This window comes from Procambarus clarkii, chromosome 10 (assembly GCF_040958095.1).
Source record: "Procambarus clarkii isolate CNS0578487 chromosome 10, FALCON_Pclarkii_2.0, whole genome shotgun sequence".
NCBI lineage: Eukaryota > Metazoa > Arthropoda > Malacostraca > Decapoda > Cambaridae > Procambarus > Procambarus clarkii.
In genome coordinates, this window is record NC_091159.1 from 32,116,943 (window position 1) to 32,134,280 (window position 17,338).

Consider the following 17,338-nt stretch of genomic DNA (forward strand, 5'->3'; position numbering starts at 1 on the left):
TCCTCACAACAAAAAATAGGAAGGGAAGGAAAATTGAGAAGAAAGTGCACTAAGCCGGTATGACTATGAATCGCTGGAAAAGGATATGAGGAAATTGAAAAGAGATACGAGACCGAATATAGGAACAGAGCCCAAGAACTTGAACCATCGAGGATACAATGTCGAAGCAGCGAGAAGCGAGGCTGTGGCTCTGCCGAGCAGTCTAACAATGCACTGCTTCAAAAAGTAGATAATTAAAGCCATTGGCTCAGAAACACGAGGGAACGAACAAACTTCGAAAAAAATTAGAAAGTTGGTTGTTCGACTTTAACCCCAATTCAATGTAGGAAAATGATAATGAAATAGAGAGCGAGGAGACCTTAAGAGCAGTAAATAACGCGGTGAAAGATCAAGGAATGTAAAAAAAAAAAAAAAGAAGTTTCCAAATAGACATAACCCCAAGCCTGTTTCCAGAGGTGTTTATCAACTGAATCATACCATCACCATATGCAGAGCTGGCAAACATCCAAGTGTATTTTAGAACTCTGGAGAAAAACTTATTTAGAGCTTAATTCTCAATCTATGTGAAACTTGTATTGTAGTATTCGGCTCCTACATAGAGACCATGCCTAAAGAAACACCACACAACACTGGAGAAGGGTCAGAGATAAGCCACAAGCCTGGTCCACCAACGGAAAGGGGTCAAGTAAGAAAAATGACCGAGGGAACAAGGCTGGTGTCTGAGCCGAAGGGTTTGAGCCTCTTTGAAAGACTGATGGCACTGAACCTCACCACACCGGAACATAGGAAAGACAGGGTGTACATGATCACGATATATAAGGTTCTAAGGGGAAATGAGAGACAAAGCAGCATTGTTCAAAACAGGACAATGAGCACAGATGGAAGCTTGAAGCAAAAATGATTTTTATGAGATGTCAGAATGAACTTTCTGAGTGCACGAGCCTTCATCAAGTGATTCAGTGTTCATGGGAAGAAGTCGTTGAAATTAGCTGATAATAAAACTTAAAATATAAACATAATAAAAAGGAGGGAACAGAGATATTGCAAGGTGGTGCTAGAAGCAGAGCTCGTCTGTACACGCACAACTAGAGGTATACATCTAGGTGAGAGGCACCCCCCATATGTTTTCTCTGTCTTACACACACACACACACACACACGCTCACACACACACACACACACACTCACACACACACACACACACACACACACACACACACAATATTTTTTCTTGTGAATTTCTGAAAAAAAATTAAGCGTCAGAGTAGTAGACAAATAGAATGCATTAGGAAGTGATATGGTGGAGGCTGACTCGATACTCAGCTTCAAGTGTAGATATGATAGAGCGCAGTAGGCTCAGGAACCTGTACATTAGTTGATTGACAGTTGAGAGGCCGGACCAAAGAGCCAGAGCTCAACACCCACAAGCGCAACTAGGAAAGTACAACTAGGTAGGTACGCACACACACACACACACACCCACACACACATACCCACACACACACCCAAGCACTGAACTATAGGCCAGTTTCCTTAACTTGTATGCTATGCAAAGTGATGGAGAAGATCGTGAGGAAAAGGCTCGTAGAGCATCTGGAGGGAAATAACTTTGTAACGCATTACCAACATGGGTTCAGAGATGGTAAATCGTGCCACACAGGTTTACAAGAATTCTATGACCAGGCAACAAAAATTAGGCAGGAAAGGGAAGGGTGGGCCGACTGCATTTTCCTGGACTGCCAGAAAGCCTTTGACACAGTACCCCATAAAAGGCTGTTAAAAAAGTTGGAGCAACAGGCAGGAGTAAAAGGGAAGGTGCTGCAGTGGATAAGGGAGTACTTAAACAACAGGAAATAGAGAGTAACAATGAGGGGGGAGACATCAGAGTGGCGAGATGTCACCAGCGGATTCCCACGGAGTCCCACAGGGCTCAGTACATGGACCCATCCTGTTTCTAATATATGTAAACGATCTCCCAGAGGGTATAGACTCATTCCTCTCAATGTTTGCTGATGATGCAAAAATTGTGAGAAGAGTCAAGATGGATGAAGATAGATAGAGACTATAGGATGACCTGGATAAACTGGAGGAATGGTCTAGAAAATGACTGCTAAAGTTCAACTCAGGAAAGTGTAAAATAATGAAATTAGGCGAAGGGAGCAGGAGGCTGAACACAAGGTACTATCTGGGAGGTGAAATCCTGCAAGAGTCAAATAGAGAGAAAGATCTGGGAGTTGATATCACACCGAACCTGTCCCCAGAGGCCCACATCAAAATGATATCATCAGCGGCATATGCTAGACTGGCCAACATAAGAACTAGCTTTAGAAACTTGAGTAAGGAATCGTTCAGGACCTTGTATACCACTTATGTTAGACCATTCTTGGAATATGTAGCGCCAGCCTTGAGTCCATACCTAGTTAAACACAAGACAAAGTTAGAGAAGATTCAGCGGTATGCCACCAGGCTCGTCCCGGAACTGAGAGGAATGAGGTACGAGGAAAGGCTAAAAGAGCTGAACCTCACGTCCCTGGTAAACAGAAGAGTAAGGGGAGACATGATAACCACCTACAAAATTCTCAGGGGAATTGACAGGGTGGAAAAAGACAAACTCTTCAGCACGGGTGGGACACGAACAAGGGGACACAGGTGGAAACTTAGTACCCAGATGAGCCCCAGAGACGTTAGAAAGAATTTTTTCAGTGTCAGAGTAGTTAATAAATGGAAAGCACTAGGAAGTGATGTGGTGGAGGCTGACTCCATACTGTTGGGATCGAACTGTCGAAAACCAAACACATTTAAATAGGTGTGTTCTATTAGTGGTTTTCTTATTTTTTGTAATCCAACTGGATACATTGATTTATTCAAGTTTCAGTCTCATCATGACCTATTGTCAGGTGCGACACACATAATTCTCTGAGAACCTACCGAGTACAAGAAATGATTTCGGAAAAAGACTGTATCATGGATATATTCAGCTATATCACTAAAACACGTAGGTACATTATATGTAGTTAAATATATATATATATATATATATATATATATATATATATATATATATATATATATATATATATATATATATATATATAATTTTCTTTATATTATTTATATTTCCACCTGTGGAAAATCGGGTGGTTGGCACACTAGACACGACGAAGTCAACGACATCATTAAAAGAAGCCTTGCCTCTGCTCAGTGTCCAGCGGAGAGAGAGCCCCGCAACCTACTGAACCGTGACTCTGTTAGCTTTGCCGGCCGACCAGCCGGAATCACACTGCGTCCGTGGAAGGGTGGCAGGCAGTTAGCATGGGACTATACTTGCGTATCCACCCTGGCAACGACATACATCACCCTCTCTGCCGGCACGGCAGGAGCCGCAGCGACACACAGAGAAAAACAAAAGTCAGTCAAGTACAGGCAATTAGATCAAAGGTACAATTTCGTTCCAATAGGGTCTGAGACCCTAGGCCCATGGGGTGAGAGTGCAAGAAGGTTTCTTAAGGATCTTGGTTCCAAGCTCATTGACACCACAAGAGACCCTAGAGCAGCAAGTTTTCTCTTTCAGCGCCTCAGTGTCGCGATCCAGAGGGGAAATGCCCGCTGCATCCTCGGTTCCTGCCCGGCGTCGGAGGAGTTCGAGGAAATCTACAGCCTCTAGGAAGCGAACTTTTTCTTGTGTCCTCTTAATGTTCATTTTTTGTATAAAATCAGATATGTAACTGTATATATATATATATATATATATATATATATATATATATATATATATATATATATATGTCGTACCTAGTAGCCATAACGCACTTCTCAGCCTTCTATGCAAGCCCCGATTTGCCTAATAAGCCAAGTTTTCCTGAATTAATATATTTTCTCAAATATTTTTCTTATGAAATGATAAAGCTACCCATTTCATTATGTATGAGGTCAATTTTTTTTATTGGAGTTAAAATTAACATAGATATATGACCGAACCTAACCAACCCTACCTAACCTAACCTAACCTAACCTATCTTTATAGGTTAGGTTAGGTAGCAGAAAAAGTTAGGTTAGTTTAGGTTAGGTAGTCGAAAAAACATTAATTCATGAAAACTTGGCTTATTAGGCAAATCGGACCTTGCATAGTAGGCTGAGAAGTGCGTTCTGGCTACTAGGTACGACACATTATATATATATTGTGACGGTAACGCGTTGGTGTTCGGCTGTTCAAAGCTAGGGGTATGGCCTCGTCACATAGTATTAAAAAAAAATAGAAAATCTGGAACTTCGTCTGTGGTAAGGTAAGGAGAAGACACACAAAACACAAGTAAACTTTAACAATGAAATTTTAATTACGTTAAATAAACAAAACATGAATAAAATGGACAAACAAATTCGTATAATAAAAATCAATCAAAATAGTAAGAATAATTAAATGACACAATGAAAAGTTACGTTAAGACAAAATAACAAGAAGTGCAATATACAAGTAAATGAAAGGTGCTGGAATATTGGCTTTAAGCTATCACCTCTCTTAGTACACGTACGCCAAAGCTTACGTCTAGCAGGGAGAAGTGTTAACTGTGTGAAAGCACGGAATATTCTGAGGACTGAGGTCGTGGCGGCCCCAGACATCAAGTAGTATGGGGGGGTGGAGTGCAGTTGCAGCCCGACCGGCGACCAATCAGAGGAGCCGGCAGCAAGACGGGTAGTTTGGCGGTTTGAGTCTGAGCAGGTGTTCCTGGCTGCATACGTTTTGCGCTCTGGCAAACCTTGGAGATGTTGTTGTCGTTGTTGGACATTTCTTCCATAGTAGTTTTATATAGTTGTATCTACGTAATTGTGGAGGGAAGAGCAGGCTCAATCTCTTGAAGGAGATTATCGTCACAATATATATATATATATATATATATATATATATATATATATATATATATATATACTGAGACACTGTACTTATATGTAGTTATATATACACTAAGACACTATGTATATGCCAATGAGATGACCGCCACTCGTCAGTCGATTCAACTCTTAAGGACCCTCTACTTCTCGGAATGGGTCCAATAATCCAGAACAGCGGTAGATGTCAAAAGCTTCATACGGAGTCGACCATACCGCTAGGTCCTAAGCTCCGTGTGGCTGGAGATGTGGAGCACGCTGTCACAGCTGGGGCACACTGGTCACACACACACACGGGGGGGGGGGGGCCTCGTAGCCTGGAGGATAGCGCGCAGGACTCGTAATTCTGTGGCGCGGGCTCGATTCCCGCACGAGGCAGAAACAAATGGGCAAAGTTTCTTTCACCCTAAGTGCCCCTGTTACCTAGCAGTAAATAGGTACCTGGGAGTTAGTCAGCTGTCACGGGCTGCTTCCTGGTGTGTGTGTGTGTGTTTGTGGGGGGGGGGAAAAAAAAAAAAAAAAAGTAGTTAGTAAGTTAGTAGTTAGTTAGTAAACAGTTGATTGACAGTTGAGAGGCGGGCCGAAAGAGCAAAGCTCAACCCCCGCAAAAACACAACTAGTAAACACGACGACGGCATGTCGACCGGATGGGAGTGAGTAGGGCACTGTATGTTCATGCTCCGACCAGCACTCATGGCCTCGCCCGGTGATTCTGATTGGCTAACAGAATTCCCGCCACCGGACGAGCCCCACCTTGCTGACCGTTAATGACCTTTACGGTCGTTAACCTTGTTCTCCCTGTAATATTGAAAATATTACTATTAAATAACAATGCTATTCTGGTGCGACGCAATAGCACGATAAGGCTTTCCGTAACAATACACAGTTTCAAATGTAGATATAATAGAGCCCAGTAGGCTCAGGAATCTGTACACCAGTTGACTGACAGTTGAGAGGCGGGACAAAGAGACAAAGCTCAACCCCCCCCCCCCCCCGGCAAGCACAATTAGGTGAGTACGATTAGGTGAATACACGCACTCAGGTCCCTCTATTGTTGTTGGAAACGTAGTCAATTCACAATCAAAGATCTCAAGTACGAACCTTAAAGTTTAACAGAAGCTTTAGAGCAACGTTCCTTTTCACCTGATACCTCTGTCAATATCGTAGAAAATATTGTAACAAACGGCCTTCCCAACTAAAAGGTAACAGCTGAGGCTAGTGCATGCAGATGAAACGAACACCTGGGACTCCCAAGTGCAACACTAGAGAACACACGAGATGCTATAAAAAAAATTGCGATGACTACTCCTCTCGAGCATTCACCCCAAATTCCTGTGGAACGACAGAGTTTCTCTCTGCCCCAGCAGTACAATATCTGGATAGCGGCCTCCGTCAGGGTGTGGGAGGATCTCGGCCACCGGCCTTTTGTCAGGCGCATACACTCTTGCTGACTGTAACGTCCTATCTGCTGCTCTCTGTTGCAATCACTGTCTCACGTCCAAAGCCTTCTCTTACTCCCACAACAATATTGTCACTTTAATATCACAACCTGGATCTGGCCAACTAGAGCAGGAGAACCTTAATCAGACCAAAACTTTTTTCAAAGGCACCAGGAAGAATCAATGATAGCTTCAAGTAAGTTTAACACTATTTACTACAATAACAATAATTCAAGGCTCTATTCAGAATCGCGATAATCAATCTTACAATGCTGACTGAAGTATAAGGTATACTTTAGTACCAATTATCCTCAGCCTCTTCGGGTTTGACTTCTGGTAGCCTCGTATATAAAGTTTGTACACAAATTCTCTTTGTAATTCCTTTTTTTAGTTACAAAAAAGCCCCCTCTCGGCCCGCATACCTCTTCATCACACATAAATGTATACTACAAATATCAATAGTAATAATGATGTCATCAAAATGATATATAAATCGATGCAAAATGAAAACAATAGTCAGGGAAGAAATTACCTTTCCAAAGTTGGCGCCCAGACGCTTGCGGCTAGCCATAATCAAATTTGTAGGACAACAGGTCTGGGGTACGGGACGGTCATAGGCTGGTCGGAGTAGGCCTAGGTTAAATTATTTAAGAAATATTTGTAATTATTCTAACCCCCTCTCCCCATCCTATTCACATGGATTCAAGTCTGGTCATGCGTGAAATATTCGTTCAGATGCTCGAAGAGTTTTCCTTCAGAAAAACAAATTCCTCAAACACAAAGTAGTTTCATTGCTCCCTAGTATTATATTTTATGAATGGGAAGAGGGGTTATGCATGAGGGGGGGGGGGAGTGGGGGGGAGGGATCCTTACAAGGAAGGGAGGACAATGGGAAGGGTGGAGAAGGGAGAGAGGTTAATGTGGGACGACACCCTAGATTGCCGGCTAACCCTCCCCCGCTACTATATGTGAATCCCAATCTTACACAGGGATAAATATCTCTTACTTGTGTCAATCACGTGCAATCACTCCTTAAACTAACCCACAAATAATGTTATACAGAAATATTAATATATAGATGAAAATAATGTTCAGTAAAAACCAGTAATGCATTTATAAGATCGCTGCAATATGAAAGAAAATATTTGCTCAAAAGAAAGTCACCCTTCAATATTCAGGGATCCCGCTGCTAGCTAGCGTTTACTAAATAGCCGCCCATGCTTGTATCCCAGATATGTATTTAACCATGTGGTTTAACAATTATCTCAATAAATTTAAATACTTTATTTCTAATTACTATTGTCTATCTGGCGACCTCTGGCACCTATTTCCGATAATTTCCTGCATTGTCTCAGATCCTCAGTTTACCGTCGACCACACAAGGGGTCGCACGCCCTCCTGGCTCGCTAGACTTGCAGTTCGTATTTCTTGCAACTCGCATATACATGAGCTAGCCTTCCGGCAAATTACAAATTAATCCTGGCATGCATGTGCAGTTGGTAAACTAACCTCGAGCCCTAGACCCAAGGTTCACGGGGCCTACCTCACATGTGAACCTTTCAAATACAGTTAACCTCAAATCGCTGTCACTGTCTGATATTCAATATAGGCCAGCGCCCCCACATGGCTGCCTGGGCTGTAAACACTGCCCTCCTAACTGCTGCTCCTTATATATAACACTGTCTTTCACTATTAGGCCAACCTCCTGTGCCAGGGACAACATCACTGTCACTACACTTCATCAATGTTCATTTAAAGATGTTACAGGCACATCCATACATTCAGGGAACCTACAAACCAAACTGTCTGTGTGTGTATGTAGGTCCTGGGTCTGCCTGCTAGCTGGCGATCCTCCCGCCGCCTGGAGAATTGTTAGAGCCTCACATACTGTGAACTTTCGTCTTCGCGTCGCCTCAAGTCTTCTTCAGCGTTGAAACGTCGTCGCAGCATCTGCCGACTCCACAGCGAACATTGCCACCCTTATGGTGCACTAGCAACATGGCGCCCTTTCCCTGCACGCTTATACTCGTGTAACAATGTCGTCTTTCCTGACGACGACGTCCTCCCACATCAGGTCTGTCTCACGGTTGCCGCAGACTGCCTCGCCTCGATGCCGCCTTCTGCATAGCTCTGACGATACCTCTTACAACAAGATCACCATCGTCTGGGCGCACATATACCGCTGGATGCCAGCCATTTCTTCCGTTGGGTCGGGCCTGCTAACAAGCACCAGGTTGACGATACCGTCCAACAGTAGTGACAGTGACCTCGTCGGGATTCTGCTGTAAAGTGACCTATCTCCGCCAATCTCCACGCTTTCCTCTCAAGACGTTACTGTCCTGCTTCGCACTGATTGGTTATTACAGGTAGCTTCCTCTTGGTTACCATGGTAACCTGGTGTCTTGATCTCCTAGATCGCTGGTGTCGTCGCTGCCCTTGGCGGGAAAGTGTCCTGGCCGCCTCGAGACATACTTTCCCTATAATCACCTCTTTAACGTCACACAACACATTCACACTTATCCTATCTAATTTCGTCTAGCTTAATGATAGTGGCACGAATTATTAAAGAACAAATCATTGGTTATTGAGCGGTTACAACTCCCACACAGGTGGCATCCAGATTAGACTCCGCCTGGAATCATAACAATAGGAACTCCGGAGTTAAATAACTGTTGTGGGTTGAATTAAGGGAATGGTCAGCAGGTTGCTCAGTACAAATGATACTGAAAAAGAGTGTTGGAAGGCGGGTTCCAAGAGCTGAGAGCTTGACCCTGCAGGCATAAATAACACACATCCAGGAGCCAGTTCCGTCGTGCCGCAGTGGCGCCCGGTAAAGCTGTGGTTTATGACCCCTGCTGCACTGGAGACCACTCCCGCCCTCACCCGTCTACACCCACCTGCACCCCCGCCATGCTCCCATGCTCCTCCCACCACCCAACGCTCTTATGCTCCTCCCACCACCCTACCCTGTCATGCTCCTCCCACCACCTTACCCTGTCATGCTCCTCCCACCACCCTACGCTCTCATGCTCCTCCCACCACCCTACCCTGTAATGCTCCTTCCACCACCCTACCCTGTCATGCTCCTCCCACCACCCTACCCTGTCATGCTCCTCCCACCACCCTACCCTGTCATGCTCCTTCCACCACCCTACCCTGTCATGCTCCTTCCACCACCCTACCCTGTCATGCTCCTCCCACCAACCTAGGCTTCCGCCACGCTCTCATACTCCTGCTGGCTGTATTATATGTGGGACTATTCTCTTGTTGGGTATATTACCCGTGGGTTTTTTCCTCTCTGGGTTTATTACCTGCGGCTTTTTCTCCTGCTGGGTTTATTTACACTCGCAACCCCACACATCTGGGTTTATTCCCTTGTGGATTTTCCCTGTTGTCATATTATTGGTTTTCTTTCCGCTATTTTCCTTTAATTTGTTGTCTTAGAATTAACTATCAATCCTTTCTATATCTATTTTATTTTTGTCTATCCGAAATTCATGAACTTTCATGCGTGTTCTGTTCCTTCTTATACCATAATATTTTCAATTTTCTTCTAGTCATGCTTGGTATAATGTCCTTTTTACTTTAAATTTCGTTCTCTATAGATTGTGGGATTATTCTTCGGTTTTACTGTTATTTTCAGCCAGATCTCTATACTAATTGGTCGTATTTTCACTGGAATCGACGAATCTGTTTAAAATGCGACCTATTAGTTTAACTTATGGCATCGTAATATTGACGTTTTCTGCGCTTGGGCTTCGATGGGTTAGGTGGGGCAGCTTGGGCTCTTACATGTTTGGTTTGGCAATACAGTTTCACTGAGCGGCTATAATTGGGGAATAACTATCGTTTTCTGCACTTTGAGCGTGATATTTATCTTCGTAATACTCCATGATGGGTGTATTGTTGCTCCTACACAAACCCCATCCTTTCTCCTCTTACGGCGCCAGTGTTTAGCTTTCTAGGCTGAGATAAAATGTTTAAACACTAAACTTTCTTGTTTAACTTCCCATTGTTGAGTGTAAATATGTCGAGTTATTGTTGGCATCGCTAGAGTAGGTTTCATTCCCCGCGCGGGCTCGTGGGGTAGAAACAGTGAGCCATTCTACCAAACTGGCTAAATTGGCAAAGGTTTTGATAGCCTTAAGAAACCTTGGCGTAGTGTCTTTCAGAAAGCTGTATTCAATCTGTATTGGATTCTCCCTTGAGAATGCACCCTCTTCCCCCATTTCACAACCACCCCTTACCTCCACTTCCCCCTTAGTTGTACGAGACTCGTAGAGTTGAGATATGTGCAATAATCTCTGTCTTGAAGTTGAAGGGATATGTCTGTGTTAGAAGAGTGAGAGTACTGCACCACAACATACTAAACGAACACAGCTGGTGGGTTATATTAGATTATTGAGGTTATGAACTGTAGAAATAGGGAAGGCAAAGAGACGCAATCGAACTACTGTGAATGAAAACGATTTTCACCACAACAACGACAAAATTGAACAAGATAAAAGGAAAGAATTATTAATAACCAAGTAAATTAACAGAAATAACAGGAGAGAGGAGAGAGAGAGAGAGAGAGAGAGAGAGAGAGAGAGAGAGAGAGAGAGAGAGAGAGAGAGAGAGAGAGAGAGAGAGAGAGAGAGAGAGAGAGAGAGAGAGAGAGAGAGAGAGAGAGAGAGAGAGAGAGAGAGAGAGAGAGAGAGAGAGAGAGAGAGAGAGAGAGAGAGAGAGAGAGAGAGAGAGAGAGAGAGAGAGAGAGAGAGAGAGAGAGAGAGAGAGAGAGAGAGAGAGAGAGAGAGAGAGAGAGAGAGAGAGAGAGAGAGAGAGAGAGAGAGAGAGAGAGAGAGAGAGAGAGAGAGAGAGGAGAGAGAGAGAGAGAGAGAGAGAGAGAGAGAGAGAGAGAGAGAGAGAGAGAGAGAGAGAGAGAGAGAGAGAGAGAGAGAGAGAGAGAGAGAGAGAGAGAGACAGACAGACAGACAGACAGACAGACAGACAGACAGACAGACAGACAGACAGACAGACAGACAGACAGACAGACAGACAGACAGACAGACAGACAGACAGAGACAGAGACACAGACACAGAGACACCGAGACAGATAGACAGTCAGACAAAATTCAACTGTAAATCAATATTGATTACGTTGATTCGGCTGAAACTGGCAATGCTTTTGCATACTGGGGCCACTTTGTTGGGTCCATTCATTACAGATGCAAGAATGGAACACACTATAGGCTCCTGCATATCCCAAGAACATAATACCCAGGTGAACCGGAGCGAAAGACGCGCAAGTAAAGCCTCATCACACCTTGTGAAACATCTCCCCAGGCCTGTGCCGCAGCGTCTAGGCCACACGGTATTTGCCATCAGACACATCAACCTTCTCAGCATCTCTGGTAGCCGGCTATGTTGTCTCTATGGTATCTACGTCAGGACGATAACGGTCAAGCGATAACTCACTGTCATCTGTATCGATTTATATTTTTGTTCTGCTGGCACACATGTTAATGAACTACTTCTTAATGGATCGATGCTGTGCTTGACTTGATTGACTGATACGGACGGTGTATTATATTTGGCGAAATATAAAAGACAGTGGATGCTACACATAATTTGTCTTCGCATTTTCAACTACTGCGTCAGATTTCTGGTACTTTAGTCGCATTAAAATCAATTCAATATTGACGCATCACGTGACTAATACCCATCAGCCTTGATTGGCTGGAGAGGGATGGAGGGGTGGGGGGAGACGCAAGAACGAAACTTTCTTGAGTAATCAAACTCTCGCTACACTGTACACTTCTCAAATCATCTGACCTGGCAACCCTTACGAACTTATCACCTGAAATACGTCATTGAAAACCCTGACATTTGGCATCCGTATGTGCTAGGAATTATTGAAGATAACTGAATGGCAATATTAACGCTTTGAAGAAATAGCAGCAAACAAGTTGCAACAAGATTATTGGATATCGTGTACCTCATGTCAATTAAAAATGTTTCCCACGGCGGCGGGTGCACTAGCGATAGAGGAGCAACAACACACACAACAACAACAACATGTATACTAAACATATTTACCAGCTGTGTCAATAGAAGATAAATGTCAACAGTTGGAATATTAACTGCATCACCACAATTACCAGCAACAACAACAACAACAATTCATCACCACAATTATCAGCAACAACAACAAGACATCACCACCATCAACAACAGCAAGAACAATTCATCACAACAATTACCTTGTCCCCCCAACAACAAGACAACACAACAAAAGCAACACATAACCAATTCAAAGAACAAAAACACATCACAACTAACAACTGTTAATCACCATCATCACCAACAGCAATGCTACAATACCCTCACCATCACCACCACCACCAATCACAATCAACACCATCGCATCAACAACACTACTCAATCCTAATTATTGTTTTGCTTGAAGTTTTGTTCATTGCCTGTGCATAAACTGCATATATATATATATATATATATATATATATATATATATATATATATATATATATATATATATATATATATATATATATATATATATATATATATGTCGTACCTAGTAGCCAGGATGCACTTCTCAGCCTACTATGCAAGGCCCAATTTGCCTAATAAGCCAAGTTTTCATGAATTAATTGTTTTTCGACAACCTAACCTACCTAACCTAACCTAACCTTAGGTTCGGTCATATATCTACGTTAATTTTAACTCGAATAATATAAAATTGACCTAATACATAGTGAAATGGGTAGCTTTATCATTTCATAAGAAAAAAATTAGAGAAAATATATTAATTCAGGAAAACTTGGCTTATTAGGCAAATCGGGCCTTGCATAGTAGGCCGAGAAGTGCATTCTGGCTACTAGGTACGACATATATATATATATATATATATATATATATATATGAGAAAATTATTCTTTGGGCAATGGGGTGACTTGCCTTCCAAGACACCTGCTTTAAGCCAACGAGCCTCCAGATTACAAAATCCAAACAGCCTGGAACTATATTAAATTTACCCGGAGGATCTATTGGTCCGAACTGGTGCCCAGTCAGGATTTTACGATAGGTCCGTTTACACTCTGGCTTGCGGGTATTGGTGCTCTCACACCCTTACACTCTTCCTTCAGATCACAAAGAAATCACAATGGCGTGATATATTAATGAGAAACTCATAGCACCGAAAAATATTTTATCATTGATAGATACGCTATTATGATTTCTTTGATTTTATATATATATATATATATATATATATATATATATATATATATATATATATATATATATATATATATATATATATATATATTTATATATATATATATATATATATATATATATATATATATATATATATATATATATATATATATATATATATATATATATATTGTTGAATATGAACAAAAAGGAAAGGTTAATAATGCTGAACGTGTTTCGTAATTCTTATTACATTTTCAAAAACATAGTTAACAGATAAAAATTCATCATACGTATAATCGCTTTGGGTGAGATGATATGGCACAAAAGTTTTGGGTGAGGTGACAAACACAAGACAACACAAAACAATGGGTATAAAATGGGAATGAAAACATAAAAAATGGAAGTAACTGCAGAAGGCCTATTGTCCCATACCTCCTCCTGCTGCTTCTATATTAATTCGGGGTCTTGAAGTGGGTAGAATATAGTGGTGCATTAATTGGCTGTTGATTGCTGGTGTTGACTTTTTGATGTGTAGTGCCTCGCTGATGTCGAGCCGCCTGCTATCGCTGTAGCTATTAATGATTTCTGTGTTGTTTGTTAAGATTTCTCTGGTGATGGTCTGGTTGTGGGAAGAGATTTTATGTTTCTTGATGGATCCCTGTTGCTTATGCATTGTTAATCGCCTGGAAAGAGATGTTGTTGTCTTGCCCTTATACTGAGTTCTTTGGGGCTTACAGTCCCCAAGTGGGCATTTGAAGGCATGGACGACATTGGTGTCCTTCAAGTCGTTCTGTTTGGTATCTGCGGAGTTTTTCATAAGTAGATTGGCCGTTTTTTTGTTTTATTGTAAATTGTTTATAAATATACTAATAACTATCACAGTAACAAGGTAACAAGTAACAAGTAACAGTAGCAAGTAACCGAACTCAGTTACGGGCTCACCATAGTACGTGCTATATGGACACTTCGTTCTCAGTAGTTAAATCTAAAACAACAACAACATAAGTGATTACTAAGTCTTTGAAAATGTAATAAGAATTACGAAATGCGTTCAGTCGTCAGACCAAGAATAAAAATGAGTTTTGGAGAATTGATATTTCAATTACCCTGGGCAGTGAAGAGAAACATATGACATTTTGAGAAAATTCGTGTTGGAATTATTTATCTTACCTTTTCGGTCATCTTCAACAACATATCAACAAGCACGAAAAAAGACTGCTACTAAAATATACTAATATATGTATATATATATATATATATATATATATATATATATATATATATATATATATATATATATATATATATATATATATATATATATATATATATTTATATATATATATATATATATATATATATATATATATATATATATATATATATATATATATATATTTATATATATATATATATATATATATATATATATATATATATATATATATATATATATTACATTTTCCACGCTTATACATTGCCTTTTTATTATTGTTTGCTAATTATATCAATATGGTTTCTCGCATTAAACATTGCTTTTTATCCATCATTTGCTGGTTATATTTACGATTTTCTTCGTTTCTTCCCCCCACAGATGCCTTACTGGGGCGCCAAACTGACTCGCAGACGCTGGCCAATGGCTCGGCTGGTTACTACAACAGCTTAGGCAAGACCGCCTTCCCCTCTACCTTCCCTACCTCCACCTCTTGCACCCTCCCCCGCCCTCAGAGGACCTCCACTGCCGGGCACGCTAGCACCTCTTCCACCTCCACCTACGCCCCATCCTCTGCGTTACCCCTTCCCGTGCACCAGACCCATCACTCCCCCATCACCGCTGCCTCCGTGGGCTTACAGGGGGAAGGCTACGCACCATACACTCGCTATTCCGAAACTCTACCGAGAAATTACGGTCGGGGGTCCAGGGACTTCGACGGGTATCGTAGCGAGGCTTATAGAGGAGGAGACGGTAGTTTGGGTGCTAGTGGGGGCTATCGAAGAAGCAATAGCGGTAACCTTGGTCCAGACAGCTATCGCGGTAGTATGAATATCGCGAGTGAAATTTATCTAAGTGACGACAGAGGCGTTTTGGGTGATGGCTATCGTGGTATGGGTGGAGGCCGTGGAGGAGGAGGAGCGAGAATGCTGGGGGATAGCTATCGTTGCGGTAGTGGTGCTAATGTGGTCCACGATACATATCAGGCCGGAGGCAACGGTAGTAGTGACCCATATCCGCTCTGGGGGTAGCTTTGGTGTGACGGAGACGGCGAGTTATCGCACAGGAGTCAGCAGCGACGCCGGCGGCGGTGGACGCAGCGCCAAGGACAAGTACCACATGTTAGAGGAGCTGAAAAATAACCCCAAATATGTGGTTCGGACTCGGGGCGGCGAAGCCAGTGACGAGAGCTTTGTATAAACAGTGAAACTAAAACAAAAAAATAACACAAGTTATCATAGCGAATATTGCAATGGTGATCATAGTGTGTGCTTTGTCTCTTGAACTGTAGGATGATAACTTGCTAAATAAACAGTTCCATTAGAGAAACTGAAGGAGCAGAACAGAATGTTGTGATGTTATTTTCCACACGAGAGATTGCTTGAATGATTCCGGATGATCTTAAAAAGCTACTGAGAATTTTTCTTTGGTGGAAATGTTCCGTGTATGAGATCTTGTGGTTATTAATGCACGATCTAGTGAGCCGGGTAGCGTGGCGTGTGTTCACCAGGCACAAGAAATTGTTGAAGCAAAGCAGCATTTGATCTTCCTCTTTGCCGGTCTGGTATGACTTCTGTTTTATGAAGCGAAAGGGTGAGACGTTTGAGACACTCGTGGCCGCAAGGGTGTCAAGCAACCTATCCTCCTTCCTCTTTTCTTAATGCCAGGGTGTCGCTACGATTCTAGTATTCCCTCCATCTCGTTCCCCTGGTGATATTGCACCTACTTGCCTTCTTACCCTCCGACACCCCTCTAGCGATGTTATGCCTACTTGCTTAACATCCTTCTTCTTCCCTTAGTGCTAGTGTGGTTACTAACATCATTCCCGCTTCCCTTCACTTGGTCCTTCCCTCCAGCGCGCTAAAGTGTACAAGCAACTTTCTTTCTCCCTCCCTTATGCAGTGTTATCATAATTACTAACCTTTTCTGTCTCCCTTCCATGCTAATGTCTCCACTGCCCCTACTCCTATCCCTTCTCCCTCCGGCGTGCAAGCATCAACTGTAGCCATCCATGTGCCCCGAGACAGCATTAAGCCTTACCTCATATCCTACCTCCATGGCTGGTCCCATCAGAGCGCCAGACACCAGTAGTGGGTGCAGACTGTCCCAGGTGCGCCCGCTGCTTCATACACGCATCGTTAAACAAAAAAAGTAATGCTATAAAAGTTCTTCATTTTGAGTTCTGGCGTCGCTAGCGCTGTGTGCAGAACGCAGCCCGACACACATATACACCTTCGCCGGCTCCTCTGCATTCATAATCTTGGAAAATGGGTGTTTAGCCACGCAGCCTTGGGAAATGTGGGTGCACAGGTGTTCGGAACTTGGAATGCAGCTGTCTAACCTCGGAATTTAAACAATCAGACTGCAGAGCAAGTGAGTCCATGAGTGCACGAGTACATTCTCTCGATATAGGTGTACAGACCATTGGAATATAGTTGTGCGGAGTTTGGAAAACAAATGCACGAACCTTCGTTCACACGTAGAAGGACCTTGAAGTAAGAAGTGTATGGACTTCAATGTGCAGTTGATGGGACCTCTATTAAGACGTATGCTTGGAAAGAGAGAGCACAAGGGTTGAC

The 17,338-nt window shown here is 42.5% G+C and overlaps 1 protein-coding gene across 1 annotated transcript in view; it reads left to right on the top strand.

Annotated features, from left to right (window-relative positions):
- The window catches only part of LOC123747421 (nephrin-like), a 1,012,097-nt gene that overhangs the window by 993,824 nt on the left and 935 nt on the right, over window positions 1–17,338 (top strand). The window contains 2 exon segments of the mRNA XM_069321823.1: window positions 15,141–15,781; window positions 15,783–17,338. The exon segment at window positions 15,783–17,338 is cut by the window's right edge and continues 935 nt beyond it. Of these exon segments, the coding sequence (XP_069177924.1) occupies window positions 15,141–15,781; window positions 15,783–15,959 (818 nt within the window). The 3' untranslated portion in view covers window positions 15,960–17,338.